This window comes from Phycodurus eques, chromosome 8 (genome assembly GCF_024500275.1).
Source record: "Phycodurus eques isolate BA_2022a chromosome 8, UOR_Pequ_1.1, whole genome shotgun sequence".
NCBI classification, from domain to species: Eukaryota; Metazoa; Chordata; class Actinopteri; order Syngnathiformes; family Syngnathidae; genus Phycodurus; species Phycodurus eques.
In genome coordinates, this window is record NC_084532.1 from 6,362,584 (window position 1) to 6,380,500 (window position 17,917).

Below are 17,917 nucleotides of genomic sequence, written 5' to 3' on the forward strand. Positions count from 1 at the left end.
GCTTGCACTCATACTAAAAATAAATTTCCGTGTTTTAAGTGAGCAAGAGAACGGCTGCTGCACCGCCTCCGAGCCATATAAATCTAGTATACGTAAAAAACTTATGTGTGAGTGTGTGTTGCTGAAGTGCTTCAGCGACTAGGTATCCACTGAAAGTACGAATCCTGCCTTGGTGCTAGCAGTAGCCAATCGGAGGCGGAGTAAGGGTGGGTTATCGTTCCATAAATACAAGGGAGACTTTTTTCCGAACTCAATAAATTGTCATTGTTGTGGTAGCACCCGGCGCTCCGCTCACAAAAGCAGCGAAAAAATTAAAAAACGCTCACATGCGAGCGAGTGCAGCAGGTACAGTCTAAGTGTACATGCGCTGTAACATCTACCATACGGTTTCTAATTGTATGGTATGCTATTCCCCTCTCTTGAGAGCGAGGCAGCGCCGCTCGCTGCAGGCTGGGCGGACAGGCTCACCGGCTTTCACATGCGGGGACCAGAGCAGACACGAGCCTTGGAATCGATCAATAAAGAGAAGCCTGCAGCCTCATTTTTACTTGTCACGTTAATGTCAAGTAACAGTACTCTTACTTGAGGACAATGTTTGGCTACTCTACCCACCTCTGGAGCGGACATCCTTTTTTGCGACTCTTACATTTACACATTTTTGCGAGGCGAGTTTACCACTACACCATCGGTGACTGGTTAATTTGTTAAAATGAAAAATAATTTTAGATTCAATTAAAATTAATTAAAAATAAATTTAATAAAAAATATTCTGTGCGAGGGCTCGGGGGATCCCCCTTGACCCACCCACCCCAAAAATTTGTTTTTTTGTTTTGTTTTTTTGGTCACCTTTTTCATGCCTTTGGTTTGGTGTCGGCATGTCTGTTTTTAAATCTGTTTACAATATGACAGTTTGAGTTACTGTACATTACGGTTTTATATAGTCTCTCCCTATCCAGCAAATACTTACCACCTCCACAATAAGTGAAATTTGTGAAATAGAAATACCCTATTGAAATACATAAGCATGTTTTTGCTGTATTTAATGCATTTAAAATTGTTGGAAAGGCCTAAAACACCTAAAACATTACAAACATATTTAAACACATAATATATTGAGAACAAGAGCAATGGATAACACAAAAATATTATACAAACAGTATAAAAGAGTACCAACTGATATAAAAATCTGCAATATAGCAGGACCGTAAAGCAAAAACCCTGATATATCTGTTTTCCGTGATTATAAGTTGCAGGGACTCATTGTTTCAGGGCTGGGACTCATTGTTTCCAGACATGTGCATCCCAGGACTCATAGTCTCAAGTGTAAAATGATCTATGATTTTAATTGTTAGTTAGCTGATGGGATACGGTGGTATCGGAATACATCGTCGTGTAGTGTGGCCACTGTCTGACCGAGATGGGGCAAGATTGTATGGCAGTAGTACAATCGTGAAAGACCAAATTTGTCTTGTAGTCTTATCCAGGCATAACACAATGGAGGAATTGGATGGAGGACTGTTGGGAGGCAAATCTATAACAGCAGGAGATTATACTTTTTTTACTACTGTAATGCAGCCTTTCCCAGTCTCTCTTAGATGCACATGATCAAAATGTGTGACCTCCATATGTTATGTTTCCTTAATATAGTAAGATATTAGATGTCTTTGAGTATGTTGAAAATCAACAATTATCTTGCAGCATCTGAGACATGAAAACACATATTGTAATTGCATGAGCTGTAGCTTCATTGCATGAAATTGTTACCTAAAGTTTAAATATATGCTATAATGTCACACATTTTCGGTGATACAAGCCCAACCCCATCTATGTTTACATACTCGTTTTATCTCCCAGTCCAACACACATCTCCGTTTCAGTCGCTTCACATTCCTAACCCTTTCTCTGTTCCTCTCCTGACTTGTAAAATCTACTTTTATGTGCCCCTGTTTTTTTATGCATTTATGGCTATATTTTTTACCACACCGCCATCACTCGTTTTTATTCTTGCACTCTTCTGTCTCCAAAGTGTTCTGTAAATTGACTGTCTGTTGTACTAGAGCGGTTCCAACTACCGGAGACAAATTCCTTGTGTGTTTTGGACATACTTGGCAAATAAAGATGATTCTGATTCTGATTCCCAGTTTGGAACCCCTGCCCTAATTCCTGTGTCTGTTGCTGTAGGAATTATGGGAAAGGAAGGTCGCCAGGCTGTGAGAAACAGTGACTATGCAATTGCCAGATTTAGATTTCTGGCAAAACTACTGTTGGTCCATGGTCACTTCTACTATATTCGAATAGCCACACTTGTACAATACTTTTTCTATAAGGTAAGTCTTACCAAACAAATGAAGAGCTGTTTTCCAAATGATCAATCCATTTTGATGATTTTTGAGAAACATTTATTTACCCAAACATTAAATTATACAAACTTTAATTATATGTGTTAAAACAATTAAGTGTTTCAATCTAAACATGCTCGACAAAAGAGTCTGCACCCAATGAATAGCATGACAAGATTCATCATTTCTAAATTTGGCTTTTATCTCAGTTAGGAAAAGAGGTTTTTCAATGAATGTTGAGTTATTAGAAACCTAGCTTCAAAAGCGGAACTGTTTATCATTATTTTTAGTGTTTTGTTTTTTTACAAAACAAAAAAAAGAGTTAAAGTGTAGTGAAAAAAGTGGTTAGAAGTTTTGCAAATGTAATTCTATTACATTTTCAGTAGCTTGAATGCAAGGTCACATTTGTTTTTTCTTTTGTAGAATGTGTGTTTTATCACGCCCCAGTTTTTATACCAGTTCTTCTGCCTGTTTTCACAGCAAGTAAGTATTTTTGCTCTTGATTGTTGTTGTTGCATATGTTTAGTCGTCATTTCAGTGCTGCACAATGCCTTAAGTGGCTTCTGAGTTCACAACTACCTTAAGCAGTTTTGACATAAAATTGAAGACTGATTTTATTTATTTATTTCAGGGTTCCTTCAAAAGTTGTGACCGTTCATACATACAGTGCTCAACATAAGAGTATACACTCCAACAGAGTGTTAGAAAACGTGGCTATTCCTTTCAATGGAAATTTAATAGAACAGCCTGCCTCATCACAACATGTTTTTCTTCATACTTGAAGTAGCATGTGACCCATCACCCAATACCTTTCCTGTACACATTTTTGTCTGGACTGGACTCTCGCAAAAAAGCATTAAATAGCTTATTCAGAACATTGCAGCTTGGGTTCTGACCAGAACAAAGAGATCAGAGGACATTCCTATTCAAAATTCACTACACAGGCTCCCATCCCAGTCAGCTATAGAATAGACTTTTAAAGTTGTGCGACTGGCCTATGTATGACAAAAAGGTTTAGGTTCTACATACATTAAATAAATGCTAATGAAATATAAACCGAATAGGGCTCTGAGAGCTGCAGACACAGGTAAGATAGTGGAGCATAGAGACCAAAGCAAATTTTAGTAAGCTGTCTTGTTTTTCCCCTACTTTGTTTTTAAATGCTTTTAATCGTATAAAGCAGTTGTTACCTTGTGAATGAAATGCACTATATAAAGAAATGTTCCTTGTCTTCTACATAATTAAACAAATTAATGTCATGATAATTAATCTCCTGTGAAGGTCCACACTGCCACTCTGCTATTCAGAAGACTTTACAACCTATCCTCTTCCAAGTATGGGAGAAAATGATGCAAAGACTACTCTTGGTGTTTCCCAGTGTTCATTATGAACACTAATCCTCTGCTATTCGCTGGTGATAGGGACCAGGCCCGAAACAAATAATGAAAGAACGGAAGCAATTGGCGCTCCCCTAAAAAATTTATTAATGGCAATACTCTATTTTAAACTTTACATATACCACATACTACAGTTTTATTGGTGGTGGTCACTCTTCATGTCTCAGATGTGAGATCCATATAGGACAACTCCTTTGACGTTGCTATTGAATAGCTTGATGTTGTTATGACAGGAGAAAGCCTTGCTGTTCCAGATAGTGGTTATAGGCATTTTGCCTTGTTTATTTGGCTCTTGATGATCGGGTCTGATAGTAACTTCCAATTGTGGATGACTTAGCAGGTGAAATACTTGTATAGTGGGTAATGCCATTCCATCGACTGCTTGATGATAAGCAAGGTGGCGATGTGATCTGTGCAGGATCTGTCCTGGCGGAACCCTGCTTGCTTAGGTGTCTCATGAATGACTCTGGTCAGGACTTTAGTGGAGCCAGACAGGAGCATTATTCCTTGTCAATTTCTACACAGTGACAGGTCACCTTTCTTGGTCATGTGGCCTCTCTTTCAGTCTTCTGGGATTTCTTTCCCTCTCCCAGATCTTTTTTAGTAGGGGCTAAAACATTTTCGTGGATGCTATTGGATATGCCTTGAGCGCCTCAGGAAGTATGCTGTCTGGCCCTCCAGCCTTGCCGTTCTTCATTGATGGCCTTGATGATTTCAGCTTTGGGATGTTGATGAGTGTTCACGTTGAACTCGTCGTTTGCTGGTGTTCTTCAGAAACAGTTGGTGCAGTGAAATTCAACCTTTGGAGAGACTAATCATCATCAAAATTCTGAAAATGTTTCGTGTTCACGTAGAAATTCATAAAACCTTACATTTCAAAGAGGACCTACTCATTTGTGTTGACCACTGTATAATGTATTAATAATTCCATTATTTGATACAAGAAAGTACTTGAGAATGAGTTACAATGAGTTACACTGGTGTGATAGTCTATACTTACTAAAGATCCAATGTGAAGATAAATAATGTCAATGTTGATTTGATGTTGATACTGTCCCTCTGTTCTAGACTCTGTATGACAGTGTTTATCTGACACTGTACAACATCTGCTTTACCTCACTGCCCATCCTGGTGTACAGTCTGTTTGAACAGCTTGTTCATCCACACGTCCTGCAGAGTAAACCAAGTCCTATACAGGTACTGTATAAAAGTGTTACAACGTAGATTTACTGTGTGAGGGATGTTAAAAATAATATATAGCTAATATACAGTGGCAAGAAAATGTTTTTGGTTCTGATTTTTTTTTTTTTTTTTTTATATCTCACAAAGACAACCCAAGTAAATAAATTCACAATGGTGTTACTAAATGACTTTATTAATTAAGTGGGGGGAAAAATTCTGAACTATCTTGGCCCTATGTGGAAAAAGTATGCTGCATGTGTATGACTCGCCATGCAGCATGTCACGTTGACCCTGGACACGATACCAAAATTCTGACTTCGGTACTACAACCCCAATTCCAATGAATTTGAGACGTTGTGTTAAACAAATAAAAACAGAATACAATGATTTGCAAATCATGTTCAACCTATATTTAATTGAAACACTACAAAGACAAGATATTTAATGTTCAAACTGATAAACTTGATTTTTTTTTAGCAAATAATCATTAACTTAGAATTTTATGGCTGCAACACGTTCGTAAAAAGCTGGGACAGGTGGCAAAAAAGATTGAGAAAGTTGAGGAATGCTCATTAAACACCTGTTTGGAACATCCCACAAGCGAACAAGCTAATTGGGAACAGGTGAGTGCCATGATTGGGTCTAAAAGGAGCTTCCCTGAATTGCTCTGTCATTCACAAGGAAAGATGGGGCAAGGTTCACCACTTTGTGAACATGTGCGTAAGAAAATAGTCGAACAGTTTAAGGACAATGTTCATCAATGTACAATTGCAAGGAATTTAGAGATTTCATCATATACGGTCCATAATATCATCAAAAGGTTCCGAGAATCTAGAGAAATCACTGCATGTAAGCAGCAAGGGCGAAAACCAACATTAATTGCCCGTGACCTTCCTGAGCCCATGTGGTGATATCCTTTACACATTGATGTCAGTTTTTGATGCAGTGCCGCCTGAGGGATCGAAGGTCACAGGCATTCAATGTTGGTTGTCGGCCTTGCTGCTTAAATGCAGTGATTTCTCCAGATTCTCTGTACCTTTTGATGATATTACGGACCGTAGATGATGAAATGCCTAAATTCCTTGCAATTGTCTGTTAACGAACATTGTCCTTAAACTGTTGGACTATTTTCTCACGCACTTGTTCACAAAGAGGTGAACCTCGCCCCATCTTTGCTTGTGAATGACTGAGCAATTCAGGGAAGCTCCTTTTATACCCAATCATGGCACCCAGCTGTTCCCAATTAGCCTGTGGTATGTTCCAAACAGGTATTTGATGACCATTTTTCAACAACTTTCTCAGTGTTTTTTGCCACCTGTCCCAACTTGTTTGGACGTGTTGCAGCCATAAAATTCTAAGTTAATAATTATTTGTTCAAAACAATAAAGTTTATCAGTTTGAACATTAAATATCTTGTCTTTGTAGTATATTCAATTTAATATAGGTTGAACATGATTTGCAAATCATTGTATTCTGTTTTTATTTGTGTTTAACACAACGTCCCAACTTCATTGGAATTAGGGTTGTATATACAGTAAATGAACAGGTCATTTAAATAGACACATTCCTCCATCTTGTGTTCGGTTATAATTTTTTTAAACTCGCTGATCGGTGATCGGCCCCAAAAATCCTGATTGTGTAAAGCCTATTCTAAACAATGCTTGTGCACCTCTTCAATGGCTGCTGTTGGTGTTTTACATTGCGTCCAGAGCCACGACACTCAAACAGTGGACCTTTGTGGTCCACTTGGATTTTGCATTTGTGTGGTTTGGTCTAAACTCTTCTCCAACTCCCCGGTTGGTCTGCTCATGCAGGCTAACGTGTGCTAAGATACACCATCTATGAGCACCGTTAAGAGCGAGTAGTAGCGAATAGTTCCAAGTGATGCTTCTTGCATCTTGTTTCTCCATGAGGTAGTGGAGTCTGCACTCTGAAGCAGGTCGGCAGCTTGCCATTTGCTCCTCCTGTCAAGCACACGCGCACACACACACACACACGCACACAACCCTCCCTCCATATAAAGGCATTTCTCTATTTGTCTAACTTGTCGGCAGACAGGCAGTCATTGGCTGACTCTGCTGTTTGTGTACTGGCCTTTAAGACAAAACTGGAGCACTGTTGCGTATGTTTTTTGTTATGTTTTAAATACTGTTACTTTGAAACACTGGTACCGTGCTGTTTTTGACGTCAAAATACCTCGCTTCGGTACTGGTATTGGTATTTTGTGCAACAATAATTAAACCATGAGTGTCTTTGGTGTGCCAAAGAAAAAAACAGAAGGGTTAATTATACATACGATGTTTAACATTTAACAAAAACCATCAAGTAAAAGAAAAAATTTAACTACCAAAATCAGTTGGTTGCTCAGGGGTCTTGAGACTCAAGAGATAGCGAGAAGTCTCATTTTTGCAAAGTCTTGGATGTTTTAGTCTAAAGACAAACTTTTTGGCATATTTATAAAAAAATAAAATAAAATGGTCCCATTTCATATTGTATTATATTTGAGGCATTCCAACTTCAAGGCACCACTGCACTGCTGTGCCTGACTCTGCCATAAACTGAAATGATTCACTTGGGAAAATAAAATGGTACTTAAAACAGTACTTGCTGAACTTGTTTTACTTACCAGGTACAGCTAATATTTTTTATATTCTTTACCAGTTGAATAAGTGTATTCTTTAGTGTTTTTGGTCCTCCAGTTAGGCACTAAATTCTGTTGCGACCAACGCTCGTTTCAATTTTCCAATTTAAATGCATATTGTACTATATAGAATGTTTTCCAGAATATTTTAAAATGATTTGTTTCTCTGTTTCTTCCAGAGACATCGGCAGGAACTCTTTGTTATCTTTCCGAACATTCCTCTATTGGACTATCTTGGGGTTCTGTCATGCTTTTGTCTTTTTCTTTGGATCCTACATACTGATGGGCGAAGACACCACACTTATGGGCAACGGTCAGGTGTGTGTGTGTGTGTGTGTCGTTGTGTTCATGTGCTTTTGTCAGACCTCAGAAATAGAACCTAAACTCTCACCATCCCCATTGTTGCTTGTCCTTTTAATGATAAATTAGAACAAATGCAATACTGTAGACACTTATAATTTTGTTGTTATTGCTACCTGCATTCCTTTTTGCAGTCACTCACTACCCCTTAACTCTCCATTTCTATATGTTCTATGTTTTGTTACCGCAATCGGAAGTTTTCATTATCAACGTGTATGGCATTCCGGAGTTGAATTTGTTTGATTTTCAAAACCTGTCTCTTGCTTTTTTTTTTTTTCCCATTTCTTCTTGCACATGTTTGCAATTTGTATCATCCTAACCTTTGCTGACTTTTCTCGCTTATCTTCTCTTGCCATCTTTCATTGACTCTTGCTTTCATGCTGTGCATGTTTTCAGATCTTGCGAGCTAACAGGCAGCTGGTAAGCATCAGCTCGATTTTTTTTTTTTTTTTTTTTTTTTTTTTTTTTTTAAACAAAGGTTTCTTTCTAGACACCAGAAATGATTTTAGACAATGATCACTTTTGATTCCATAACTTCAGTCTAGAATTAATTGTTAATCATTGCCAAGTTGGTCACGCTTCTATTTATAATAATAATGAAAGTAATTTTTTTGTGGAAGAACTTCAGAAATTCAATCTTGACTGACTGAGGACTGAACAAATCACAAAGAAACTACTTTTACAAGTCGATGCCTTAAAAACCGCTGCACAACGAGGGGCCAGACCCGACTGAACTGTCGCGCAGTGTGCAGGGTTTGCTAACTATTTTCATGAATGACCGATCAGTCTGCCACTGGTTATGGCGCGATTCAATATTTCAATCGCTGGTGCACACTGTCACAGCTTACAGGCAATCAAAATGCACATAAACCTTCACTCACGCTGGAAATACATTTCCAGGTTTTAAGTGAGCGAGTCGCAGAATGGCCTTCGCACCAAACCTTACACAGACCCTTTCCAAAAAACTAGAATATCATGGAAATGTTTATTTCCATAATTCTATTCAAAAAGTTAAACTTTCATAGATTATACATTCAGGGCACACAATTTTAAAAAATTCAAGTATTGTTCATTTTTACATAATTTTGCAGGCCATAAATGTTTTAAACTGAGTGTCACGCACTAATCATCAACTAAACTCAAAGCACCTGCACAAGTTTTCCCAGGTCTCATTGGTTCAATTTTCTCAGTTGGGTTCAATATGGGGAAGATTGCAAACTTGACAACTGGCCAGAAGACCATCATTGATACCCTCCATAGGATGGTGAAGCCACAAAAGTTCGTAGCGAAGAAGGCTGGCTGTTCACAGAGTGCTGTGTCCAAGCATACAGTGGGGACGGAAAGAATTAACTTTTTCACTCTGTGTTATATTGCAGCCATTTGCTAAAGTCATTTAAGTTATTTTTTTTTCCTCATTAATGTACACACAGCACCCCATATTGACAGAAAAAACAGAATTGTTGAAGTTTTGCAGATTAAACACAAAAAACTGAGTCTTGTTGGGAATGATGCAACAAGTTTTTCACACCTGGATTTGTGGATCCTCTACCATTCCTCCTTTCAGGTCCTCTCCAGTTCTGTCAGGTTGGGTGGTGAACTTTGGTGGACAGCCCTTTTCAGGTCTCTCCAGAGATGCTCAATTAGGTTTAGGTCAGGGCTCTGGCTGGGCCATTCAAGAACAGTCACGGAGTTGTTCTGAGCTGTGTGCTTAGGGTCATTGTCTTGTTGGAAGGTGAACCTTCGGCTCAGTCTGAGGTCCTGAGCACTCTGGAGAAGGTTTTCGTGCAGGATATCCCTGTATTTGGCCACATTCATCTTTCCTTCGATTGCAACCAGTCATCCTATACCTGCAGCTGAAAAACCCCCCTTCAGCATGATGCTGCCACCACCTTGCTTCACTGTTGGGACTGTATTGGACAGGTGATGAGCAGTGCCTGGTTTTCTCCACACATATCACTTAGAATTAAGGCCAAAAAGTTATATCTTGATCTCATCAGACCAGAGAATCTTGTTTCTCACCATCTTAGAGTCCTTCAGGTGTTTTTTAGCAAACTGCATGCGGGCTTTCATGTGTCTTGCACTGAAGAGAGGCTTCCCTTAGGGCCACTCTACCATAAAGCACCGAATGGTGGAGGGCTGTAGTGATGGTTGACTTTCTAGAACCTTTCTCCCATCTGCATCTCTGGAGCTCAGCCACAGTGATCTTTGGGTTCTTTTTTACCTCTCTCACCAAAGCTCTTCTCCCTTAATTGGCCGGACGGCCAGCTCTAGGAAAGGTTCTGGTCGTCCCCAACGTCTTCCATTTATGGATTATGGAGGCTACTGTGCTCTTAGGAACGTTAAGTGCAGCATAATTTTTTTTTTTAACCTTGGCCAGATCTGTGCCTTGCCACAATTCTGTCTGAGCTCTTCAGGCAGTTCCTTTGACCTCATGTTTCTCATTTTGTCTGACATGCACTTTGAGCTGTAAGGTCTTGTATAGACAGGTGTGTGGCTTTCCAAATAAAGTCCAATCAGTGTCATCCAACACAGGTGGGACTCCAATGAAGGTGTAAAACCATCTCAAGGATGATCAGAAGAAATGGACAGCACCCGAGTTAAATATGAGTGTCACAGCAAAGGGTCTGAATACTTATGGCTGTGATATTTTAGTTTTTCTTTTTTAGTAAATCTGCAATAATTTCAACAACTCAGTTTTTTTCTGTCAATAGGGGATGCTGTGTGTACATTACATTAATGAGGGGAAAAATTAACTCAAATGATTTTAGCAAATAGCTGCAATATAACTAAGAGTGAAAAATGTAACCCACTGTATCAATGGAAAGTCTAGTGGAAGAACAAAATGTGGCAGGAGAAGACGCACCACCAAAAGAGATGACCATGGTCTTCAGCGGATTATCAAACAGAGAAGATTAAAGAATCTAGCAGCGATCCAGAATGAGTGGAATGAGGCCAGAGTCACAGCTTCAAAAACCACCACATTCAGACGCGTTCGGGAGATGGGCTACAACTGTCGGGTTCTTTGGGTCAAGCCACTTCTGAGCCTGAGCCAATGTAGGAAGCGTCTCACCTGGGCCAATGAGAAGGACTGGACTGTTGGCCAGTGGTCCAAGGTCCTCTTTTCCGATGAAAATAAAGTTTGCCTTTAATTCGGGAATCAAGGTCCAAGGGTTTGGAGGAAGACGGGTGAAGAACAGAACCCAAGCTGCTTGAGGTCCAGTGTGAAATCTCCACAGTCAGTCATGATTTTCCAGTGCAGGTGTTGGTAAACTCTACTTTCTTAAATCCAAGGTCACCGCAACAGTCTACTAGAATGTTTTAGAATACTATAATTCCATCTGCTGAGGATCTGTATGGAGATGCAGATTTCATCTTCCAGCAGGACCTTGCCCCTGCCCATACCACCAGAAGCACCAAAACCTGTTTTGATGCCCATGCCATTGAGTGATTTAATTTGACCCTATTTTCTTTCTTTTTTTTTTTTTTTTTTTCCTACAAAGACTGAGAAGTAAATGGTGATTTTTTTTTTTTTTTTTTTTTTTTTCACAGTATTCAAATTTTTTGAATTCCTGATTTTGTGGGTTTCATGAGCTGGAAACCCAAATTATGTAAAAATAAACAAATAAATTGAAATTGTTTAAATTGTGTGCCCTGTTAAAGAAATTATGGAAATAAATAAATAAAAATAAATCAAACTGTCATAAAGGGCGTTGGCAACTCCTATCTTTTGCGATGGTCAGGTCCAGTTGGATTCAACCGCATCGCGCAGTGTGCAGCAGGCCTTATGTGTAAACATAACATGTAACAGCTGTTAACTAACTTTTAGGTAAGCATGTCTTTAACGAGAAAAAGATGCAAGAAAGTTCTTATAAATTATGGCAAGTTGATGTTTTAAGAAGGGCATTCCCGGTGTATAACTCTAATGGCATTATTGACAAAAGGCAATAATTGCAAATATTTCAAACTGGATTTAAAGAGTTGATGAAAAGGATTCCTTTTGTTCATACCACCAATGTAATTTTGTGTCACAGATGTTTGGTAACTGGACTTTTGGAACGTTGGTCTTTACAGTCATGGTCATCACTGTCACTTTAAAGGTAAACAAAACAAAATGTTAGCTTTTAATTTCAAATATTATTGTGTCTGCGTGTGCATGCATGCACCACAACTGATTTTAATTGGTTTTCAAAGTGTCTATTTTGTCAAGGTTTTTTTTTTTTTTTTCCTCAGGAGCATTGATGCATATTGTCATAGAGGATTGGTTCGTAACCTGTCCATATAAATGTCTTACACCTAGTTGTCTGTTCTTTCCTTGTGTGCTTTAATAACAGCTTGCATTGGAGACTCATTTCTGGACCTGGATGAACCATTTTGTGACATGGGGCTCAATAGCCTTCTATTTCATCTTCTCTTTCTTCTATGGAGGAATCATCTGGTAAGAAAAATTCCTGTAATGAAATGTACTTCATCACCAACTGAGAATCTTATACTGCAACTCGTCCATCCAGTTTATATTTGTTGATGGGAGTCTTTGTAATCTTGGACAATACAGTAGTGCTTGGAGATACGAGTGACACGACTTTTCAAGTTTTTCGAGATACAAGCCATCGATTGGCTGAGTTTTTCCTGTGATCTGTGAGCCCAAACTTGAGAAGTGAATGGTGTACGGCAATAGGAGGCTGCATTCACTTGACAACAAGAAGAACTTTAGCAGATTATAATTAGTAAATATATATATTTTTTAAAAAAGGCGTCAATCTGTACATTGCCATTACCAAGTTGAAGTTGAAAACTAACAATCAAACAAAGTGAATTATATGTGTACGTGAAACAATCTACAGAGCCTCCAGAAAGCATACTGTGGAGAACACCACAGCCAGCCACACGGGCAGCGTTCTCACAATGAGCACAACACAAAAATTAAAATACAACATTTACAACATTTAGTGCATGAAATTAATTTATAAACCTTTGAGATTTTTTTTCCTTCGCGGAAGAAGCTTCACTATTTGCTTAAACTCCGGCGGTTCGAGGGTGCTCTTAAGGTCGATGCAATTATTGGGTTCCTGATGCATTTATGGCGTTTAAGACTTCTGGAAATAAATAGAAGTTTTGGGAGTTTGATGTTGTTGCAGTCTATCTGTTCCAATTCTAGCCAAGAATGATGCTCCTCATTGTGGTGCATCCATTTGATCAAGTATTGTCATTTTCAAAAAGACCATTCAAGCAACAAGTTTTTCCTCATGTTTTTGACATTGGAGGGTGAAAGCTGCAGCCCGCTACGAGTGTGGACTGAATGGCTGGCAACATTGGGGAAATGAAATGCCAGTATTTTGAGGGAAATACCCCGTCAGTGACATATTGAGGAAAAAAAGTACAATGAACTTCAGACCCTTTCCCAAAAATTAGAATATCATGGAAAAGTTGATTTCCATAATTCAATTCAAAAAGTTAAACTTTCATAGATTATAGATTCAGGGTCCTCAACTAAAACAATTTCAAGTATTTATTTACGTTTTACATTATTTGGGCTTCCAGCTAATAAAACCCACGAAATCAGGAATTCAAAAAAATGTGATACACTGAAGAAATCACCATTTACTTCAGTTCTTGTAGTTACAAAAAATTAAACAATTTAGGGTTACATTAAATCAATAAAATTATGGTACTTTCAAAACAATATATTAATCTTAAATACTTGGTTGGGAATGCGCCGTAGCTTTGAGGCAATCATCCTGTGGCATTGCCTGGGAAGCCTAGATTTCCTTGATGCTTGCAGTCAGTTCTTGTTTCTTTTTGGGTCTGGTGCCCCTCATTTTCCTTTTGATAAAACCCCCTCAATTCTCAATAGGGTTGAGATCCGGCGAGTTGGCTGGCCAGTCAAGCACTGTGATGGCATGGGCATCATACGAGGTTTAGGGTTAAAACATCATGAAAAACTTCATTTATTTCCATAATTTCATTTAAAAAAAAAAAAAACATCTTTCATAGATTATAGATTCAGAGCACACAATTTAAACAATTTCAAGCATTTATTTGTTTAGTTTTACATAACTTGGGCTTCTAGCTCATGAAACTAACAAAATCAGGAATTAAAAAAATTTGAATACTGTGAAGAAATCACCATTTACTTCTCAGTCTTTGTAGGGGGGAAAAAAAACGAAATTAGGGTCACATTAAATCAATCAATGGCATGGGCATGAAACCAGGTTTTGGTGCTTCTGGCGGTATGGGCAGAGGAGAGGTCCTGCTGGAAGATCAAATTTACATCCCCATACAGATCCTCAGCAGAAGGAATCATGAAGTCCTCTCAAACCTCTGGTAGACTGTTGAGATTTAAGAAAGCAGTTTACCAACACCTGCACTAGACATTACACCCCAAATCATGACTGACTGGATATTTCACTTTGGACCTCTAGCAGCTTGGGTTCTGTTCTTCACCCGTCTTCCTCCAAACCCTTGCCCCAGTGGCCAACAGTCCAGTCCTTCTTCTCCTTGGCCCAGTTGAGACGCTTTCTACGTTGGTTAAGGGTCATTCAGAAGTGGTTTGACCCGAGGAACCCGACAGTTGTAGCCCATCTCCCAGATGTGTCTGAATGTGGTGGTTTTTGAAGCTGTGACTCCTGCCTAATTCCACTCTTTCTGGTTCACTGCTGAATTCTTGAATCTTTTCTGTTGGACAATCCGCTGAAGCCCACGGTCATATTTTTTGCTTGTGTATCTTCTCCTGCCACATTTTGTCCTTCCATTGATATGCTTGGACACAGCACTCTGTGAACAGCCAGCCTCCTTAACTATGACATTGTTTGGCTTCCCCGTCCTATAGAGGATATCAATGATGGTCTTCTGGCCAGTTGTCAAGTCTGCAGTCTTCCCCATATTCCCCATAACTGAAGCAATTTAATGACACCTGGGGAAACCTGTGCAGGTGCTTTGAGTTTAGTAGAAGATTAGTGTGTAACACTCAGTTTAAAACATTTATGGCCTGCAAAATTTTAGCTGATTTCTTGACAATATTAAAATTTTTTGAATTCCTGGTTTTGTGAGCTGGAAGTCCAAATGATGTAAAAATAAACAAATAAATACTTGAAATTGTTTAAATTTTGGACCCTGAATCTTGAATCTATGAAAGTTTATCTTTTTGAATGGATTTATGGAAATAAATGAACTTTTCCATGATACTCAAATTTTTTGGAAAGGGTCACACACACAATGCATTGGTGTGGCGCGCAGTGTCGTTGCCATTGTAACGAGTGTATCCAGTCGCATGACCGGTGTCACGTTTTCTGGTTCTGCCTCTCCGACAGTGTTTGATTTGACAAGATAAAGCCAAGTGAACGTAAAAGATGGGATGCGTTGATATCAGAATACATGTCGTGTAGTGTTGCCACTGTCTGCCCGAGATACGGCAAGATTTTATGCCAGTAGTCTGACATAGTGCAATTGGGAAAGACCAAATTTGTCTTGTAGTCTGATCCAGGCATAAGAAGCTACACTTTCAGTCAAGTAGGTGAAAAACGTGGTCAGACAGGAATAACAGGTAAAATGGGTTATGTACCCAAACAGAAGAGGGTTTTGGAGGATACTCAATTACTAGCATAGTGGGGATGCCACCCAACCGTCACACAGCCTCTTCAGTCTGCTCCCATCAGGCAGCAGACTGTGGAGTCTGCGGGCCAGGACTAGCCGACACAAAGACAGTTTTATTCATCAGGCTCTCAGGATTCTGAACTCTCTGCCCCCTCTACCGCTTCTGTCCTCTGCCCACCTGAACTCTGACGCCCCGCAAACATGTAGATGCACGCACACACACACACCCTCAGCCACTTTAGCAGCATTGGGGTTTTGTCATCTAATTTATAAATGTATTTTCCTTGGTTCTCTGACCTTGACGATGTTGCATACGTCACCTGACCTTTGATATTTGCACATTCAATTAATATTTGTTATACTGTATATACTAGAGTTTATTTCGCTTTTATATTGATGTTATTGTACTGACTTTGGTAGCACTGCGGGCCCTTGAGTACCCTCATTTCAACCCTCTGTATGTGTTACGTATATTGAAGAATTGACAATAAAAGTACCTTGAAATATTTTATAACTGCAGTCCTACATTCAATTCCCCCATTAAATTGTTTTATTTTTATCTATTCATTCATCTTCCGTACCGCTTATCCTCACTAGGGTCACGGGCATGCTGGAGTTTATCTCAGAAGACTGTTGGTAGGAGGCGGGGTACACCCTGAACTGGTCGCCAGCCAATCACAGGGGACATATAAACAAACAACCATTCACACTTCCATTCACACCTACGGGCAATTTAGTATTCAATTAACCTACCATGTTTTTTGGGATGACGGGAGGAAACCAGGGTACCTGGAGAAAACCCACGCAGGCGCGGGCTGAACATGCAAACTCCACATAGGCGGGACAGGATCTGAACCCGGGTCCTCAGAACTGTGAGGCAGACGTGCTAACCAGTCGTGCACCGTGCCCACCAGTCGTGCACCGTGCCGCAACTTGTATTTTTGTTGTTTCACAAAACCCTTGCTTTGGGTCCCTGTGCAATTAACCTTCCAAATATTGCTCCTCAAAATTAGAAAGTTTCTCCTCAAATGAAGAAAGGATTAGCAAAAGTGCTCCTCAAAGCAAAACAATTCTTTCGAGCCTTGACATTTCTATTCTTCACATTGTTCCCCGACACACGTTATGATAATCATTCCTTTAAAGTATTACATTGTTTCTTTTACAGGCCATTCCTGCACACCCAGGATATGTATTTTGTGTTTGTCCAACTGCTGTCCAGTGGCTCTGCCTGGTTCGCTATCATCATCATTGTCATAACGTGCCTCTTTCCGGATGTTGTGAAGAAGGTGTTCTACCGACATCTGCAGCCCACCAGCACACAGAAAAGTCAGGTAGAATGGGTGGCAAAGGAGTTGGGGACAATAATTGGTATTGGACATTTGACTGCTTCACCAATTAACTGAATACTGTACCTCTCTACATATATACATACACATATACAGTGGGGCAAAAGAGTATTTAGTCAGCCACCAATTGTGCAAGTTCTCCCACTTAAAAAGATGAGAGGCCTGTAACTTACATCATAGGTATACCTCACCTATGAGAGACAAAATTAGGGGGAAAAAATCCAGAAAATCACATTGTCTGATTTTTAAAGAATTTATGAGAAAATTATGGTGGAAAATAAGTATTTGGTCACCTACAAACAAGCAAGATTTCTGGCTCTCACAGACCTGTATTAATGGCACCTGTTTGACCTCGTTATCAGTATAAAAGACACCTGTCCACAACCTCAAACAGTCACACTACTAACTCAACTATGGCCAAGACCAAAGACCTGTTAAAGGTCACTAGAAACATAATTGTAGACCTGCACCAAGATGGGAAGACTGAATCTCCAATAGGTTAAGCAGCTTGGTGTAACGAAATCAACTGTGGAAGAATTATTAGAAAATAGAACACATACAAGAACACTGATAATCACCCTCGATCTGGGGCTCCACGCAACATCTCACCCGTGGGGTCAAAATGATCACAAGAACGGTGAGCAAAAAGCCCAGAACCACACGGGAGGACCTAGTGAATAACCTGCAGAGTCCTGGGACCAAAGTCACAAAAGACGTGTCCCCCTGCTCACGCCAGTACATGTCCAGGCCCACATGACGTTTGCTAGAGAGCATTTGGATGATCCAGAAGAGGATTGGGAGAATGGCATATGGTCAGATGAAACCAAAATAGATATTTTTGGAAAAACTCAACTTGTTGTGTTTGGAGGAGAAAGAATGCTGAGTTGCATCCAAGGACCACCATACCTACTGTGAAGCATGGGGGTGGAAACATTATGCTTTGGGGATGTTTTTCTGCAAATGGACCAGGATGACTGATCCGTGTAAAGGAAAGAATGAATGGGGCCATGTATTGTGAGATTTTGAGTGAAAACCTCCTTCCAATCAGCAAGGGCATTGAAG

The 17,917-nt window shown here is 39.6% G+C and overlaps 1 protein-coding gene across 1 annotated transcript in view; it reads left to right on the plus strand.

Moving 5' to 3' along the window:
* Window positions 1-17,917, plus strand: part of atp11b (ATPase phospholipid transporting 11B) — an 82,882-nt gene that overhangs the window by 50,291 nt on the left and 14,674 nt on the right. The window contains exons 22-28 of the mRNA XM_061684833.1: window positions 2,182-2,327; window positions 2,763-2,822; window positions 4,805-4,946; window positions 7,741-7,877; window positions 11,951-12,016; window positions 12,251-12,354; window positions 16,675-16,840. Of these exons, the coding sequence (XP_061540817.1) occupies window positions 2,182-2,327; window positions 2,763-2,822; window positions 4,805-4,946; window positions 7,741-7,877; window positions 11,951-12,016; window positions 12,251-12,354; window positions 16,675-16,840 (821 nt within the window). The remainder of the gene's footprint in view (window positions 1-2,181; window positions 2,328-2,762; window positions 2,823-4,804; window positions 4,947-7,740; window positions 7,878-11,950; window positions 12,017-12,250; window positions 12,355-16,674; window positions 16,841-17,917) is intronic.